Here is a 16,622-nt window from a genome sequence, read left to right as displayed (position 1 = left end):
AGAAGCTATAATGGTGCCTGACTAGAAGGAAAAACAAAATGGGCAATCTGAGCAAACTCTGAGTAAATAATTGTGTGTAAAAAGGGATAGAGTGACGATTGCATATTAGTTATAAACTTGATGGAGAACAAAACAGTGAAAAAATGGACTACTAACTTTGAATGTAGACAGGCTTCAGCCAAGACAGTAGGGTTTGAGACCAACTAACGTTAGGCACCCTGGCAACGTCCGACGCTTCAAATGTATTATGTTTAAAATGTTGTAGCCTTTTACCACTGTACTTCAATTGGAGACTAATTCAAACTAGACTGCTGCAGGAAAAAACTGAAGATGAGTTTCGAGGCAAAGCGTTGTGGAGTTCAGTTCAGTCCTCCCTCCATAGTTTTAATTTATCAACACAAGGAAACTAAACATATGCGAAAAAGAATAATACCTGTGCGCAACTTCTCAAAATATTCTGGTAAGGTATTGTTTTTTGCAACACATTATTTACATGTATTTATGTTTAACCACAGATATCTCACAGTCCCATATAAGCCTTATAATATCATAATCGACGTAGAAATGACTATAGAATATAAACATCCAGGGCCCAGTTTTTTTTTTGTATCATTTCTTTATAATAGAGTATTTACTGTCCATATTGTGCAACTGCCCACTACCCAGGACTCTCAGTGGCCATCAAGACTACAGATGTAGCCTGCTATTTTGAAATTATTTCAAGGCATCTTGAATAACTGCATTTTTATGGGAATATACACCATCTACATATTATGTAAACTGCAAGGATAATAGCTTAAGGAGGTTGCCAATTTTTTTAAATAACTGTTCCTGAGGTCTTGTTCATGGCTCTTTAGCAAAACTGTAAGTATTTTAGTTTACATTATGCTATGTAGGAAGCATATTCCTATAATATGACAGGAATATTGCATCTTGCATCTTTTGCGCTGACCCTGGTGAAACACAAAGGCAACAGGATACATATTGCTCACAAAATGTGGTTGAACAGCAGGTCAGTAGGGCTCCTTAGCAGGTTAATTCGAATTTGTTACTTCCAGCAGTTTGAATCCTTGATGCCGTCTCTGTAACCTCCAGATTATAGCATGGCTGCAGAAAGTCTGAAAAACCACCCTCGACACAGAGACTACCTGGAGGGTGTATCCCAGAGCCAACTGGAGAAGCTTCACATCATCCTGCGAGATCACATGCAAGGCTTCAGCTTGGAGCACAGCCTGGCATCGTTCCGCCTGGACCCTGATGAAGACCTGAACCAACTGGATGATGATAAACTGGCTCGCAAGAAGGGCCAAATGGACGAACTGTTCGAGAAGAACCGGAAACACAAGGATGATCCTGACTTTGTTTACGACCTTGAAATGGATTTCACCAAGACCACCCAAGAAAGGTGCAGCTGGGATGAGGAGTCCGATGATGGATTTTAAAACTGTTCTCTCTTTGACCTTTAAAACTGCAAATCACCAAAGAAACTGAGGCTTTACAAGAAATCTGAGACAGCTGAAGTTTACAACTACCATCTTAAGTTATACACAGTGGTTAACATGGGGGAGCTCTTAAGGAAATATGTTCTTATATTTAGTTGAGTATACCTCACTCCTATTTTGGAAGTATACATATCTAACACTAAGGCTACAGCTCTGTTATAAATTCTACCTTCATGCAAGATATACAGTAATAATACATCAGACTTATTTAGTGCTTATTCGATTTTGAAGATGCCTATATACTTTGGGATAAGACAAAATAATAATATAAAGTGGTATAAATAGGAAAACCTTACGTTTTGGCAGTGACAGTTATATTGCTTGTCATTTCCCCAACCTGTTGACATCAGTGAGGGTAGACAAAATATTAGTCAGTAGGCATCCAAATGTCCATTAAATTGACCTTAACAGTTCCAACAAATAATGACCACTAGATCCTTCATAAAGGTTTGCTTATGTACTGTTGTATTACATTTCATTTGTTGTTAGACAAACCCATTAAAATGGCAGGTTCCCATGATCTTTGCAACAAGTACAGCTTTTGATAGTAGAAGGGGACAGTGGCTGAAAAGTAGAATTAAGACTTGAAATACAGAAAGACATTTTAGTATTCAGTTAACATTTGACGCCATTAGCAGACAACAGCAGTAAAGACATACCTGCATTCGGTACTACTAGGGGATATACCTTTTCACAATTAAAACACAATCAAAATAAAATATGCTTCATTAATAGTGAATATTTATTTGTTATAAAATACAGAATTTTACAAAATACAAAGACTTTGGCTCGTGTATTTGTGGCTTACACCTACGCAAGTGATATTCACAGTTGAATACGAAAGAAGATGCTAAAATCCTATTAAATACAATTTGAGTGTACACCAATACAACATATATATATATATCTTTGGAAAAACTGTGCCCACAAAATATTGTCTCGTATCATAAAAAACATATGTATACATTTCTATATGGTTTGAAGTGACGCACTATGGCACATTTTTAAATGAGATAAACTATATCATAAAATCTATCCTGCAGCTTTCAACCTCTTCAGGGAAAATGTTCATTCAAAGTGCATAAAACCTCATTGGCTGACATGAGACACTGACTGACTGTCCATTAGTACCACTTTACATTCAAACATGTCGCAGGTTCTTTGAAAATCAATCCAAAACAAACGTACATTGATTTCTCGTTTGGTTTAGGATCAACAAAACGTAATTTTTTCACACTGTTATCAATTGCAGTCATTTATGCAGTGCTGATGTATTCCCTTAGGAGGCAACTGAAAATATGACACATCATTCCTTTTCCACCAACTTTTGGTAAGGTTTTAAGGTGTTTAAAATTGAAAATTTCAGCAGGCTGTTAATTTGTTTAAAAAAATAGTTATTTATAAAATTGATATTTCAAGTAAGCTCAAGCCACAATCCAAGATTTCTGAGTACGTTAGTAACGATAATATACACATTTTATGACTCAAGAGGAAGGACTTTCTGATTTGTAATAATTTGTTCACCTTTTGACTCCACTGCCCGGATCAAATTACACTGAGTGCACAGATCATAAACGGTTTAATTGATGAATAATGGGGCCATAGGTAGAGCTATAATCATAATTCATATTATACCTTTACAAGCTGTGTAACCCACAAAGTCTATGGAGAGTTGTAGTATCTGAAATATATATACATTACACTATTAAATGGAAAATTCATCCCAAATCAAAAAAACAAAAAACATGTTTCACTCTTGCGTTAGTTATATTTATCCATCTAGATTGTTTTGATGCGAGTGTAAGCTGAACAAATCAAGCAATCTGTTCCATTTTCTGTCCACCGCATAAAAGAAAGCGTGGATTTACTCACAAATGAGGCTCTGAGGAGGCAGCTAATAATACAGCTAAGCCAAAGAGGACGCTAATGATTTCAAGCTGTCACAACAACGGTGTAGTTGGATACAACGATATCTCTATGGAAACCAAAACAATCTAGATTGATGAATAGCACTAACAGTAAGAGAAAACAATGAGCATGTTTGACTTTGGGATGAACTATCCTTTTAACCTACACAAAAATACAAACATTAACAGTCAAGCAGTTAGAAACCTCATTTCTTCTTCTTGTCTTGGGTGCACCTCGGACAAAACCTGAAAGATTTGAGAGGGGAGGGTTAAATATGTTAGAACATGGAGCACAAACATGACTCACATCAATTAACGATGATTGTGTTTTTTTCAACTCTAGGCTAACATCCTGTAACCGATTAAAAGCTCTTACCATTTTCCTTTTGGTTTCGATGCGAGATCAACACAAGCAAAATGAAACCATTCAATCGGACACTAAGGAAGGAAAAACACTGTCAGTATGAACAATCTCTCGTCAAAACATGCAGTGAAACTGGTGTTGCTATTAGGGAAATGTCAGATTTCCTTAAGCGAGAAAGAAGCTAAAAAAAACCTGAAAACCTACATCTGGGTTATCGCATCCAATCATCTCTCCGTATGACACCTGGTGGCACAGGCAGTAGGTCGGCTCATTGGGATCAACTGGCATGTCCAAAACGTCTGATGGTTGCATCGGCAGGAAAGCGTCGCTCAAGTCGGGGCTAGAGTATAAAACATAGAGCATGGTTAGAGTCAAACATGATTTAATAGGGGGGAAGATAATTAATTATGTGTACTCTGAATTAAAACAGGAATGAATTATACAGGCTTGATACAAATGTAAAGTGCAGAACCTTTGCCCAAAAAGTACCTGTTTTTTATCTTTTTCTTTTTTGGAGAATCTTCATCAGAACATTTCTTTGCTCTTCCTCTTGATGCACGTTTCTCTTTCAGCCCTCGTGATTCACCCTCTGTGAAGATGTTGTATTAAATTAACAATTGTTCATCGCTTTGTTTAGTCGTATGGGAAAGCCTTTCAGATAACCAACATACTTTTCACTGCTCTTCCTTCTGTACTTTCGTAGCCGCTCACTTCCAGTTTCTCCTTCAGCTCATTCTCAAAGCGTGCCAGATCTGCATCAAGTCTGCGGATATGTTTGTCCACCTGCAGTGAAAAGTTTTCATATAGATTCGAATAAAAACTCAAATGTTAATGCATGCCGTCGATTAGACTTTTTTTTTTTTAAATAGCAAATATGTACAACAACGAAAAGAAACAAATAAACTGAGTTACTAATGGTCAGTTATACGAGTTTGGTACTGACCATTTCATATGTCTGCATTGCAAGCTGGACTTTGTCATCGCTGAACTCTTTGCACTTGCTGTAGGCATTTTGAATCTTCTGCAGATGTTCCACTCTCTGCTCAGAGGCCAGGTTCTTCACTTTCGCAATGTACTCCTGAGCCAGTTTGTCAATCTCTCCTTTCTTTTCTGCACAACAACATGATTATTACAGTACAAGAATACCAATATATGGCATGATGTTAGTAAGCCTGGTTTGGTGGTTAACTGTATGAGATTAAATGGTCACCTTCAGTCCTGTTGTCAAGGTCCCGCATCAAAGTGAAGTTTCTCTGTAGCTCACATGGCAAGTTTTCAATACCTAAAAATGGAAATCACCATAAGTTTGAGGGAGATAGAGGAATACATTCCTTTCATAGCAGTTCACTAAGTTGTTATGTTTCACTACAAGTAAAATGGAACTTCTGTCCATTATTGGCACAATAGCCCAACCTACCATAGTTTTAAAAACAATGTTAACATGTAATAATACTCCTTTGTATTATAAGGGTGCAAGAAAACAATAAAAGCGTGTGATGATATCTTTTGCGATACTGTATTTTCATAACTGTACATGTTTTTCATTATTTACCGTAACAACTGTATTAAAATTGTCTTTTTATAATTAGTTTGAATTGCAATTTGTTTTGAGGATTTTTAAAGTTTGACCTAATCCCGCTTTAAATTGACTTTCTGAAATATGCTGTTTAATTTAATTTGCATTGCTTATAAAAACAAAGAAGATATTTTACAGTTTACCAACAACTCAATTTTCTTTCAACTTACTTAAAAAACACAGTACAAGCTGTTAAGGTGTTGGTTGCTTTTGTTTAAGAGAGTTGAATTTAATAACTTCATTGTTAAATCCTTCAGACGAGTCAAAGTACGTGACGGAATTCAAATACCCCGCCCCGCGCGTAACTGCTTACAGGGTAACGCAGCTTATCAACAGGTTGCAAATACATGGCGTTCTCAAGCAATCACACATTATAACTAAAATGAGCATAATTTGAAATGGTAATCATATTGATGATAACATTTAACAAAATAAAATAGTTAGCTGATGTAACAGAGACCGTAGTGGTCAGCAGCTGCTCACGTTAACTACAATTGGTTACTGTTTAGTCCTTGACATTGGTCGAGCTAATTGTTAGATCACCCCTGAGTGAGTTTAGCACTATATAGACACAGTTTGTTCAACTTTGTACCACCGACGGCGATGCTAATAGCTAGCGAGCTAATGACCAAACATATGCTAATTCGTACTGTGCTGCTATCAGCCTGTCCTTTATCAACCGAAAAAGTATTCAATGCAGGAAAACTTAACCTCAAACACACGCAAGACTCTGTAAATGTGAATACTTGATTGTATCTCCGAATACTCACTGTCAAGATAATGTTCCAAGTATATTGCCGTCGCCATTTCAGGTTAGCTGTGTAGCTTTTGCGGTATTCTCGTTAGCACAGTTAGCTCGCAAACAGTTGGCCAGATAGTTGTTGGGCTTGTTTTATAACCCTGGGTCGCCCGCCGCCGGTCAGTCGCTTGGAGACACTTGATTCTGCCTGCAGATCAGATTCTCTGTGCGGCAGTGAAACTATCCTCAGTGCTGCAGTCACGAATACTCAGTTTCTCCTCCAGTGCACGCACAGGATGCAACTTTTCTGCTTGTGTTTGTGCCTCGCATGCGCATCGGATAGCCTTATCTCCAATGGCTTTGTGCAAATGTGTTATGCATTTAAATCACTTGAAACCTTCACGTCAACCTTACACCTCCTTATTGATATCAATTTGCAGGTTGCGCATCCGATCTCAGCTGTTATAGTGCTTACTGCGTTTAACGTAACTCCTTTACTTGATTACACTTCCATCTGTGTTGTTTATTCGGTTATTATTAAGAGAACATCCAATTTACACAGGGAAAGATAACCCAGAAGACTGCAAGATTTATTAACAACTACATTCCAATGATTTTCGGGCGGAGGTACTGAATTAGGTCGACAAAGTCCAAGTAGACTTCGGTGTTAACCATTATTGGACCTCTTTTTACAAGCAGGTAGGCATGCACACCATGTGGGCGCGATGAGAACGGACAAACGAGCGCGCCCTCGCTGGCTTTGCTCGCACTTTCCAACGCTGTCAGCTGATAGGTTACGTCATTCAAAACAAACGCCTCCTTCTTTACAAAGGGATTGAACGTCTGCGAGGATGCATCGCGGGCGGGGCTTAAAGGGCAAGAAACGTAGAGCACATAGCAGCGGCCTGCATGCTGTGAACACTCGCTTATTGGTTCAGGCTTTTTGAATCCAAGTAGGGCATCTTCTTGTTTTGGGGCATCTTACTTCCGTGTTTTCTGTCTCCTTATGAAAGGTTGATCTTTTCATAAAATCTATAAAATCCTCAAGTAAGTAACGAAATAACACTTTTATAATATAAATTAAAATAGCTTTGTAAGGACAAGAGTCGGTGTTTTTAGCTAACTTTGAATTAGCTTGCTACTCACTTGCTTTACCGTTAGCTAACTTCGACTAATGTAAGAGACAAACACAGAAGCTAAATTAGTGGCTTCAAGGCATTACGGGGTTACATGCTTGACGTAACTTTATCAGTATTGAACATTAGCTCTGCAATCCAACTTGTATTAATAATAAATAAGGATGACCTATTCACAACTGGCCTATTGTTACTTGAAGCCATCATCTGTTGACGTTGCCGTTAGGCCATCTAGCTAAAGTTGCCTTAAGGACCAACATTAAAAAAAACGACGGAATGTTTGCTAAAACAAAATGTGATAGTCCTGGCGTTGACAATTATCTGACAGTAGCATCGATTAACGCTGTAATTGATTACCATGGTGTCAAACGTATCTGCTCTTAGAAGTTGCATAGTAAACATTCATGATAATCTTGGTAATCTGACTGTAAATCAATAAACTGAGTCATCTGCAAAGAAGACCATAATGTTTACTTGTTTAAAGTCCATGCTTTAAACTAGTTCTGAAAATACCATTGTGGATTTAAGCTGACAGTCACGAGGTATGTTTAGCTATGCCACGCCTAGACATCACCCCTAAGCTTGTCTTAAATGACAGATACTGACTGATATTTATATACTCTATATTTAGTTGTTTTAGGTGTCACCTCCAAGATGGCTATGGTAAAGAGTGGTTGGCTCCATCGACAAAGTAAGTAACCAGACACATCCCTGACAGTTCTTTCAGGCATTACTTCCTAGGGTATTTGGTATGTGAACTTGTATAATGAAATGATGTTAGTTTTGAACTTGTCTATTTAATATTTTTCATTTAAGGTACCATACTGCGTCGGTGGAAAAGAAACTGGTTTGACTTGTGGGCTGATGGACGACTTGTGTTTTATAATGATCAACAACGGCAGTGACATGGAGGATGACATCCACATGAGGGTTGACTGCATTAACATCCGCAACTCTGCTGCTTGTCAAGGTACTTATCATCTGTTGCATGAAGATATAACTGGCTCAAATCTAATACGAGTATCACCAACTCGTGTTCATATTTAAAAAAAAAAAAAGTGTCACCTTTCTATTTGTACTGCTTCTCAGAGCTGAACCCACCGGAAGGGAGGATGCGTGATGCCTTGCTGCAGATAGTGTGCAGAGATGGACGGGTCATCAGCCTGTGTGCAGACAGTGCAGATGATGCTCTGTAAGACTCTCTTTTTGTTTCTGTATTGGTGAAGTTAGATGTATTATTTTCATTGTGTTATATTTTCAGAATGGAGAATCATGCAAAAGCAACACTTTACATCTTGTGTTTATGTGCATATACACAAATTGTAAATAACTCATTCAGCATTAAAGCATACAAAAACAACTAAACAAGTAAGGAAATATTGGTCAAGACATAAATGACCAATTAGTCGACTGATTGCCTGAGAGAGGGCAGACTTATTTCTGTCTGACATGACAAGGTTTTGACTTTGTGTTGAAGGGCATGGACCATGGCACTTCAGGATGCCAGAATCAATGCAGTGAGTTTCATCTTATATTTCTTCAGTTTTGATTTTGGCTTTATGAACCACTTTTTTATAATACTTCTATGATGTCAACCTCAGTGCAGTAGAATACACATTATTTAGCTCAGTTTTGTTGGTATTCATTCTCAGCTTAGTTGATCTAATCTGTTGTGTTTTTAAACATTTGTTTAGGTGGTAGCTACCCCTCAAATCGGCTTTGCACAGGAAGTGATGGCTACTGCTCCTCCCCCTACTCTGAATATGCTCCCCCACAACAGGTAAAAGACATTCGCAGTATGCATACGAGTCAATAAATGCTTTGTTTTTTAGAGTAATACTGTTTTTTGAACTGCGAACGTACATTAAGTGATTTTTAAAATTAATTTACAAAACTAATATCGTACACTCATAATAGGATTTTCCAAGGAAGAACTATAGTTGTACATATTTTTGATCAATGTTTGTATATTAAACAGCAAACATGCTTTGGTTAAGACACAAGAACTGGAAATTCTGCACAATATTGGTGTACTATATATATTTACATGTTATGTTTGATTGCACACTAAGGCTTTGTTTTGCTTGCGAAGAAAACAGCTGCTACCACAAAAACAAATACAGTTGGGCTTAGTACCATCTACTGGTGTAGTAATGGAAGTGTTTAAGGAAGGAAAGCAAGAATTAATCAAATAACTCCTTTAGTAACGTGAAATGCTTGCTAGTACTGGCATCTCTGAGATTAACAGTGTCTTTGTGGTCTTTTTTCTTTTGTCATTGTTCAGCAGGGTTATGCCCCAGGACCATATGGAGACTATGTTGCACCTCCACCACATGTTACACAGATTGTATACTCTCCGGATGGGCAGCCCTACGCTGTAGCTTATCCATATCAGTACCAAGGTAAATGACTGCAAAATGTTGTAGCATATGTGTGTGACGATGCATCAATCTGGATCAGTATATTGATTTAATGATCAATGATCTATTAAAAGCATTTGCAAGGAAACAAGGGAAGCTATTATTTATATTAAACAACAGGATGTCCATCCTTTAAGAATAGTTTTTTTTTCTTCATTTAAATGTCTGGAAACGCCTCGTTTTAAAATGTCCATAACATTCTCGCTATTATTCTAGGTGGGTATCAGACTCCTGGAGTGAACCACGTTGTTATTCGGGAACGCCAGCGCGAAGACGGAGGAGATGTGGCTTTTGGCATGCTGGCTGGAGCAGCAACTGGTTTGGCACTGGGCTCTCTCTTCTCTGTCTTCTAGTGTCGTTGAATAATGTATATTTAATAGCACACACCCCCTGTATTAGCAGCATTTGGCTTCTTCTCTGTGCCATCACATGAGTCGGAGGAAGTGTGTCTGTTGGGCTACTTTCATAAATGGAGCATGATTGTGATGGGCAGAGAATCACTGTCGATGTGTTCTATATATTCACAAAGTAAATACTGTTAGCACTTTGTCATATGCCCTGGGTGGCAATTTCCCAACCCATTTGTGTTGTCTGAATACGAATGTTCTTAACCAAAAATACAACATTTACTCACTTTTAAGAGTTATTTAAATGACAAGATGCTACTCCTTTTATGTACTGTAAATTTCAGGTCCTTGCTATTTTTCAAGTTTGTTTCTGTTTCATGGAGCACATTGGTCCTTTTATACTTGCAGAATTATCCTAAAAGCCATCAACTGTTGTTTTATTTTAGTTCTTGTCTTACTGGTTTTGATTCACCTCTGTGTCTTCTACCTTTACTTTATTTTACACTTGTTATTTGGGTATTTTGGGTTGTGAATATGCAGTTTTTCTCTAATTATTTGTGGTGGAGGCACTCGAGAAAAGTTGTGTAAAACAACAGAGTGCACATACAAAAAGCAATAATCATTTACATTGTAGCATTTTGAGGTACCTGCTGGGATGGATGTCTGATGTTGTCTCCACCACAAATAAGTGTTGGTATGAGGGAACGCATTCACACATGTGCTTTGATGTGAAAAGGGACTCCTAACTGATATTTGCATGCATTATTTATTTACATTTTGCATTGGCAGCTCTTGAACCATATTTTTGAATTGTTTGAACATATAGAATTTCATTTCAGTAGGCTTGATGTGATATGCACACCAATCAGTCTCTGGAGATTCAGACTCTCCAATTAAATATGTTACTTAAGACTTTATATATTCACTTTGAAATAGCAACTTGTGCTAAATTAAAAACGTGTTTGCCTTTATCTACACACTTCATATCTTTACTGATGGCACTAACGGAACAGATGTTCAAGACTTGTATTTCTAAAGTATTTCATTTCAGCAAATTATGAGCTTCTGCAAGCAGCGTAACATTGATGTCAGTTTTATATATATATCTTAAAGTGTTTAAGATTTAAACTTACATGTTGTATTTATCCTATCAAATGTAATCAATAAAGCACCTTCATTTAGAGTATATATGGCAGTTAATTAATGAACGTATGTTAACAATTAAATATATTCATAACGTAAATAAAGACTCCTGTAGTTTCTTTGAGTTGTTTATTCAACCCTGAGACTTTTCGTTCACAGAACATGTCATATAGAATACAACAAAAGTGAAAATGGCCACCATCACCATTTTCTTTTTTTAATGTAACCAGTCAGGAAGCCCCCAGAGAAACTTTTATAAAGACATTTCAAACCCATGGAGCATAATGACAGGATCTTATAGTGATAAGGATCATAAAGAAATCCTAAAACATGTTAATGAAAATTCAGTAACCCCAGAAGGCTCTTTCAAAGCGGTTAATGACAACTTTGTATAGGGAGAAATGCAAACAACTAGTAAAAGGTTATTTTAATTTTTAGAAGAGTAAGCCTTTTTAAATTTGACAGTATAAATACCCATTTATTAAAAGCCAACCACCGAACTGATTCTATTAAGCCACATATAAACCCCCTTAAACTATAAGAAGAGGTAAGTAGTGTTGAAAAAGTGCATTTATGCAATTCAGCATCATTATCTGCTTTTTTAGAACAGTGATGATAAAGATCGCTCTAAAACAAATAAGGAATATTCTCACTGACATGCAAATAAAACCAATAAGTGAATAAAATATGTAAACATGAGGAGATTGAAAAATGAGTAATAGACAGCTGATTCATTTTAATTAAAGATTTTGATCAAAGGTGCATTATTTTAGTTAATTCTCCAGGAAAAACAGCAACTTTGTCTTAAATTAAACCTCAATATTAGCTTGCTTTCTGTTGCCACACATCCCTGGGAATTATTTTCTTTGTCTTTTTTTTGTAGCAAAACAGATAAAGTCACGAGCATAACTGACATTGAAAATAATGGTTATTTGCAGTCTTGTTGATGATAAGAATGTGTATTATTAGCCTTCTTGACCAAAATCCTCAGTAAATTTCTTCAGCTTCCCCAAATCCTCCTCATTCACCGTGGGCTTGGTGCTTGTCAGTGACCTCAGCATGTATGGCTGCACGAAAAAAAACATCACAGAGGTCACAATAAACGCTGAGCTGCACTCATCTGTGTTTATCAATACCAAAATATGCACATATTTCCTTTATGGGGGAACATTTTGAAGTGTATTCTTACCATGGACACAACTGGCTCTAGAAGTTTCTCTCCAGGAACGTCCATCCACTTCATCTCTATGGCGTTTGGATCAGCCGATGAACACGGGGTCAGGAGGTCGTCCACCACAACGTCAGGATTTTTCCATGATGACCCGGTCACCTAAATCAGTAAGAGTTTGTGTGTGAATACATTCTGAATAGTGTCATGTTTCACAGATTCATACACTCCTACAGGCTAGTTAAGTGAAATATTTTGTAAGTTGTTGGTATTATTCCATAAGGTAACTCTCAATACGATTTAGAAAGGAAAATATTTCATTGTGAATGATTAAAATATGTTTCACCAATAACCTTAATATTGATTCTAAGGTTGGCCATTGGTGCTTCTTCTTTTTTTTAAACTTACGATGACATTTTTTCTTTATAAATCATCAGTAATGGGGATATAATGACTGTGTCTGGTAAGTTAAAAAGGCAGCTTTTAAACCAGGCAAAAACATAATTTATGCCATAATACGATAAACAATGATATATAAAATATCTTTCAAATGATAAATTGATATGTGTTTCATTTTGAAACTACACAATACTGCTGGATCCCCCCCCCCCCCCAAAAAAAGACAAGTAAGATATGAAACAGTGGTGATCTGTCACTGTGTATTTACCTTCTTGAAGTGAGTGGTAGACTGCACCTCCCTGACAGGCTGCATCAGGGCGTCCCGAACGATAACACTGATGTCCGCGCCAGAGTAGCCCTGAGTCTTTTTGCCCAGATTGATGAAGTCTGCTTCTGTCAGGTCGTTTGGGGTGGAGCCGAGATGCAGCTTGAACATGAAGGAGCGGGCATGCTCCTCCGGCAGAGGAATGTAGATTCGCTTTTCAAACCTAAGACACAGAAAAGATTCAGTCAACCGTTATGAAGCATTACATCCATTAAATCATGATTGTCATGACTCTACAAAAACTGTTCTGAAAGCATTCCTCTTCTGCAGTAAAAGGAGATACGTTTATTGATTTTGTACCTACAGAGAAGATGGAAGAGTCGTGTGGTGCCTTTGGTGCTCTTGATGCAGCGTTTATATCATTTAATTATAAGAGCCACATGAAAACAAGTTTAAGATCTGAACCATCCAGGAGGTGTTAACAAAACATAATAATAAAGTTATCTTAACATCGTTCATGACTTAACCTTGTGGAACCTTAAATTCCCACATTGCAGGATTTCCTTCCATAGTTGTTGCGATATTTCAGTTGTTATTGATTGTATATGTTGACTGATTGTTTAGGCATTATTTTTCATAAGTGAAACTAACCTTCTTCTGATAGCGGAGTCCAATGTCCACGGTATGTTTGTGGCTCCCAGCACCAGGATTCCTTCATTATTAGTCCCAACACCTGAGAGCAGAAGGGCCTTAGTTACACTTCATAAACAAAGTACTGCTGGCAGATTTCCGCTCAGATTCTCAGGTCATCTTTTCTTACTCACCTTGCATCTGGACAAGGAACTCTGTCTTGATTCTGCGGGCTGCTTCACTCTCGTTCTCACTCCTGGAGCCGCAGAGTGAGTCGATCTCATCGATGAAAATGATCGATGGCTTGTTTTCGCGGGCTAAAGTGAACAGGTTCTTCACCAACCTGGAGAGAGACAGAGGGTGGAAACAATAGATGTGTATTGTGCATGTATCATAATCCCAGTTTCACCGTCATGTAAAGAACCCCTGCCTTACTTCTCACTTTCTCCCAACCACTTGGACACAAGGTCAGAGGAGGAGATGGAGAAGAAGGTGGAGTTGTTGGCTTCCGTGGCCACCGCCTTGGCCAGATAGGATTTCCCTGTTCCTGGAGGGCCAAACAGAAGGATCCCCCGCCAAGGAGTTCGCTTTCCTACAAAAATAGATACGGTATTAATAAATACTCTTCATTTTCGGGAGCTTTAAAAGTGTCTCTTGTTTTCAGTACCTTGAAACAGATGAGGGAATTTGATGGGCAGGATGACGGCTTCCTTTAAGGCTTCTTTGGCCCCTTCAAGTCCAGCCACATCGTCCCACTTAATGTTTGGCTTTTCCATGACAATGGCACCTGTGAGAGAGATGGGTTTGATAAACAGTTATTACGTTAAACCATTATCTACCTTCTGAAATGTCATGCAGTGATGATGATGTTTTGCATAACATGTTTCACATTTGCATCTGCCCCTATGTTTATTGAATGTATTCACCTGAGAGTTGATTTTGGAACTTCTTTTTCTCAGCATCCTCTCCATCACCATCATCTCTGAATTTAAATGACACCAGATGGCATTGTGTTTAATTGACAGTTTGTGAAACAACGGACTATGATTTGTAGTTTCTAGGCGGGTGGACAGTAACACCTGGTATAACAGAAGCCATAGTTTACATAGTTTAATATATTTCTAATAACTGAAACATGACTAAAATGCCAAATGTGTCTACAGGAAGGAAACATTTGAACAAATCTTGTGTATAATGTTTTCAATAACATATTAAAATGGGTTTCAAAGGATCTCTAGCAGTTCTTATTGGAAGTATGAGTATTTTGGGACAAGACATTTTTAAACTTAAAAGTACCCTGTGTCATTTTTTGTTATGCATGACAGTTAGTAATTCTGCCAATGGTTTTACAATATTCCATTTATTTATATATGGTTGTAGCGTGTCAAGAAATGCAGGAATATGCCAGAAAAGAAGTGGAAAAAGAAGATATCTAGGAAAAAACAATGCAGGTTTAAAATGTTCGCAAAATTGGTTGTGCAAATGTTGTACCAGGAAGTAAATTCATTGAACATGTTTATTAAAAATAAAACAAACAAACACAACAGCAAGACTCAAATAACTGCCCAATAACTTATTCTGGCCCTAATGAGCCTAAATTTAAATACTAAAGACACTATTGACTCACACTTTGTCATCAGACTCTTTGACAGGTTTGGCCGGGGGAGCCATCTCCTTCTTCTTCAGATATTCCTTCAGCTGCTCGGCTCTGTCCAGGTAGTCGACACACTTTGCTCTGATGCTCTGCGTTGCTCGATCACCCTGAGACTCGTCTGCATCACAATAAGTGGCTTGGATTAAGATACTGTTTGTAGAAGTGATGTTTGGAAAATCGCAGAAATACTGTGTTAAGTCAAACACTGAGAGGCTGCTCACACTTGACCACATGTAGAAAGTATTGCACTGCATGCTGGTACAATTTGAGGGCCTCTTCGTAATTCTTGGCTTTGTCCTCCGCTGCAGCTTTGCTGGCGAGATCTATAGCTTTCTGCGAACAAACAACATGAATAAGAAGAATTAAGGAGACCAGCTTGTAATATGGCACCCTTTAAAAGGTTAGTAGGTTGGTAAGGTAGTTACAATCTTATAAAATGAACACCTTTACCAGGTGCGTTGATGTTATACCTGTTGAAAATCCATTAATTCATACTCTGTAGTTACTAAAATTATTCCTTAATTAAAAAAAAAAAAAACCCAATGGATGCAAATGTTATAGTTTTATACTTCTTTTTTTTTTTTTTTACCATTTAATGTTTTTCAGGGGTAATTATAAGCTAAATGATGCTTAACAGGTTGTAAAGCTGTGACATTGGGCTGGTTGACTTGACTAAATATGTAGCTTTTGTGTAAGAGGTCAAATGTCAAAAATACTGTGAATTTATGGTTTAAACGAATTAAATGCTGTTTATTTTAGAAGTTTATGAAATGTTTTATATGAAATATATTGTGAACATTGTGGCTTAGACGTTCCTCTCTCTCTTCTGTCTCTTCCATTATCAGTTACAATACACACACAACAAAGAAAACACATATAAAGGAAAAGCATTAAGTACATTTTACTGATATAAATGGATAAACAGGGAGGGATTCCCGAGTGTGCTTTCATTATTTGTGATTCACACCAAACTGATCTAAAAACCATAAATAAAGCTTTACTATCACTTATAAAAACCTGGTACCGAGATAGTTAATCTGGTTTAACCCGGTGATTTTGCCATTTCGGATGATTAAAAGCTGACGGTAAATTAAAAAGTAGAAATGTTAAACGACTCTTCTGATGTCAGTCTTATGTAACAGCTTAACAAAAGTTTGTCACTCACCTGTAGATTACTACCGGCCATTACGTTTTGATATGTCGGTCAAACTTTAGCCTTTAACCTTATATTAAACCGATTTTTCCTGTTGCCTGATACTTATTTTTAATTCTACAACAACGTCAACCTCAACACATCTTAAAGCTCTTTCTGCTTCCGCATCAACAGTGGACTGTCACTTCCGCGGTGGTCACGTGATACTGTTTTTGTCTT

The 16,622-nt window shown here is 37.4% G+C and overlaps 4 protein-coding genes across 4 annotated transcripts; 2 read left to right on the top strand and 2 right to left on the bottom strand.

Moving 5' to 3' along the window:
* Positions 1-19: 19 nt before the first annotated feature.
* cep19 (centrosomal protein 19) lies at positions 20-5,261 on the top strand. The gene is made up of 2 exons (XM_063891131.1): positions 20-460; positions 1,096-5,261. Exons 1-2 carry the CDS (start codon positions 331-333, stop codon positions 1,440-1,442), a joined length of 477 nt encoding a protein of 158 aa, XP_063747201.1. The 5' UTR covers positions 20-330; the 3' UTR covers positions 1,443-5,261.
* ing5a (inhibitor of growth family, member 5a) lies at positions 2,222-6,597 on the bottom strand. The gene is made up of 8 exons (XM_063891128.1): positions 6,120-6,597; positions 4,984-5,055; positions 4,717-4,883; positions 4,445-4,556; positions 4,263-4,362; positions 3,978-4,113; positions 3,786-3,847; positions 2,222-3,655 (listed from the first exon to the last, which is right to left on the bottom strand). The coding sequence occupies exons 1-8, from the start codon at positions 6,154-6,156 to the stop codon at positions 3,616-3,618; spliced, it is 726 nt and encodes a 241-aa protein (XP_063747198.1). The 5' UTR covers positions 6,157-6,597; the 3' UTR covers positions 2,222-3,615.
* Positions 6,598-6,903: 306 nt separating this feature from the next.
* Positions 6,904-11,253, top strand: plekhb2 (pleckstrin homology domain containing, family B (evectins) member 2). The gene is given in 10 exon segments (XM_063891130.1): positions 6,904-7,135; positions 7,856-7,915; positions 8,041-8,126; positions 8,128-8,194; positions 8,314-8,416; positions 8,702-8,741; positions 8,919-8,970; positions 8,973-9,004; positions 9,509-9,626; positions 9,861-11,253. Coding segments are annotated over 9 exon segments (672 nt in total). The 5' UTR covers positions 6,904-7,135; positions 7,856-7,878; the 3' UTR covers positions 9,998-11,253.
* LOC134869476 (vacuolar protein sorting-associated protein 4B-like) lies at positions 11,250-16,604 on the bottom strand. The gene is made up of 11 exons (XM_063891126.1): positions 16,416-16,604; positions 15,472-15,583; positions 15,224-15,368; positions 14,523-14,578; positions 14,264-14,383; positions 14,032-14,188; positions 13,791-13,939; positions 13,618-13,699; positions 12,970-13,189; positions 12,324-12,464; positions 11,250-12,201 (listed from the first exon to the last, which is right to left on the bottom strand). Exons 1-11 carry the CDS (start codon positions 16,434-16,436, stop codon positions 12,100-12,102), a joined length of 1,305 nt encoding a protein of 434 aa, XP_063747196.1. The 5' UTR covers positions 16,437-16,604; the 3' UTR covers positions 11,250-12,099.
* Positions 16,605-16,622: the final 18 nt, after the last annotated feature.

This window comes from Eleginops maclovinus, chromosome 9, assembly GCF_036324505.1.
Source record: "Eleginops maclovinus isolate JMC-PN-2008 ecotype Puerto Natales chromosome 9, JC_Emac_rtc_rv5, whole genome shotgun sequence".
NCBI classification, from domain to species: Eukaryota; Metazoa; Chordata; class Actinopteri; order Perciformes; family Eleginopidae; genus Eleginops; species Eleginops maclovinus.
The sequence above is the reverse complement of the archived record's forward strand: the minus strand, read 5'-3'. Positions and strand labels throughout refer to the sequence as shown.

Bases quoted from the DNA above. Each gene is read 5' to 3' on its own strand.
- cep19 (XM_063891131.1), top strand. From the start codon at position 331: ATGAGTTTCGAGGCAAAGCGTTGTGGAGTTCAGTTCAGTCCTCCCTCC. The intron at 461-1,095 runs GTAAGGTATTGT...TGTAACCTCCAG, and splicing joins CAACTTCTCAAAATATTCTG to ATTATAGCATGGCTGCAGAA.
- ing5a (XM_063891128.1), bottom strand. From the start codon at position 6,156: ATGGCGACGGCAATATACTTGGAACATTATCTTGACA. The intron at 4,557-4,716 runs GTCAGTACCAAA...TTTTCACTGCAG, and splicing joins CAATGCAGACATATGAAATG to GTGGACAAACATATCCGCAG. The intron at 3,656-3,785 runs GTAAGAGCTTTT...CAAATCTTTCAG, and splicing joins TCGAAACCAAAAGGAAAATG to GTTTTGTCCGAGGTGCACCC.
- LOC134869476 (XM_063891126.1), bottom strand. From the start codon at position 16,436: ATGGCCGGTAGTAATCTACAG. The intron at 15,369-15,471 runs GTGAGCAGCCTC...ATTGTGATGCAG, and splicing joins CTTTCTACATGTGGTCAAGT to ACGAGTCTCAGGGTGATCGA. The intron at 13,940-14,031 runs GTAAGGCAGGGG...GTCTCTCTCCAG, and splicing joins TGGTTGGGAGAAAGTGAGAA to GTTGGTGAAGAACCTGTTCA.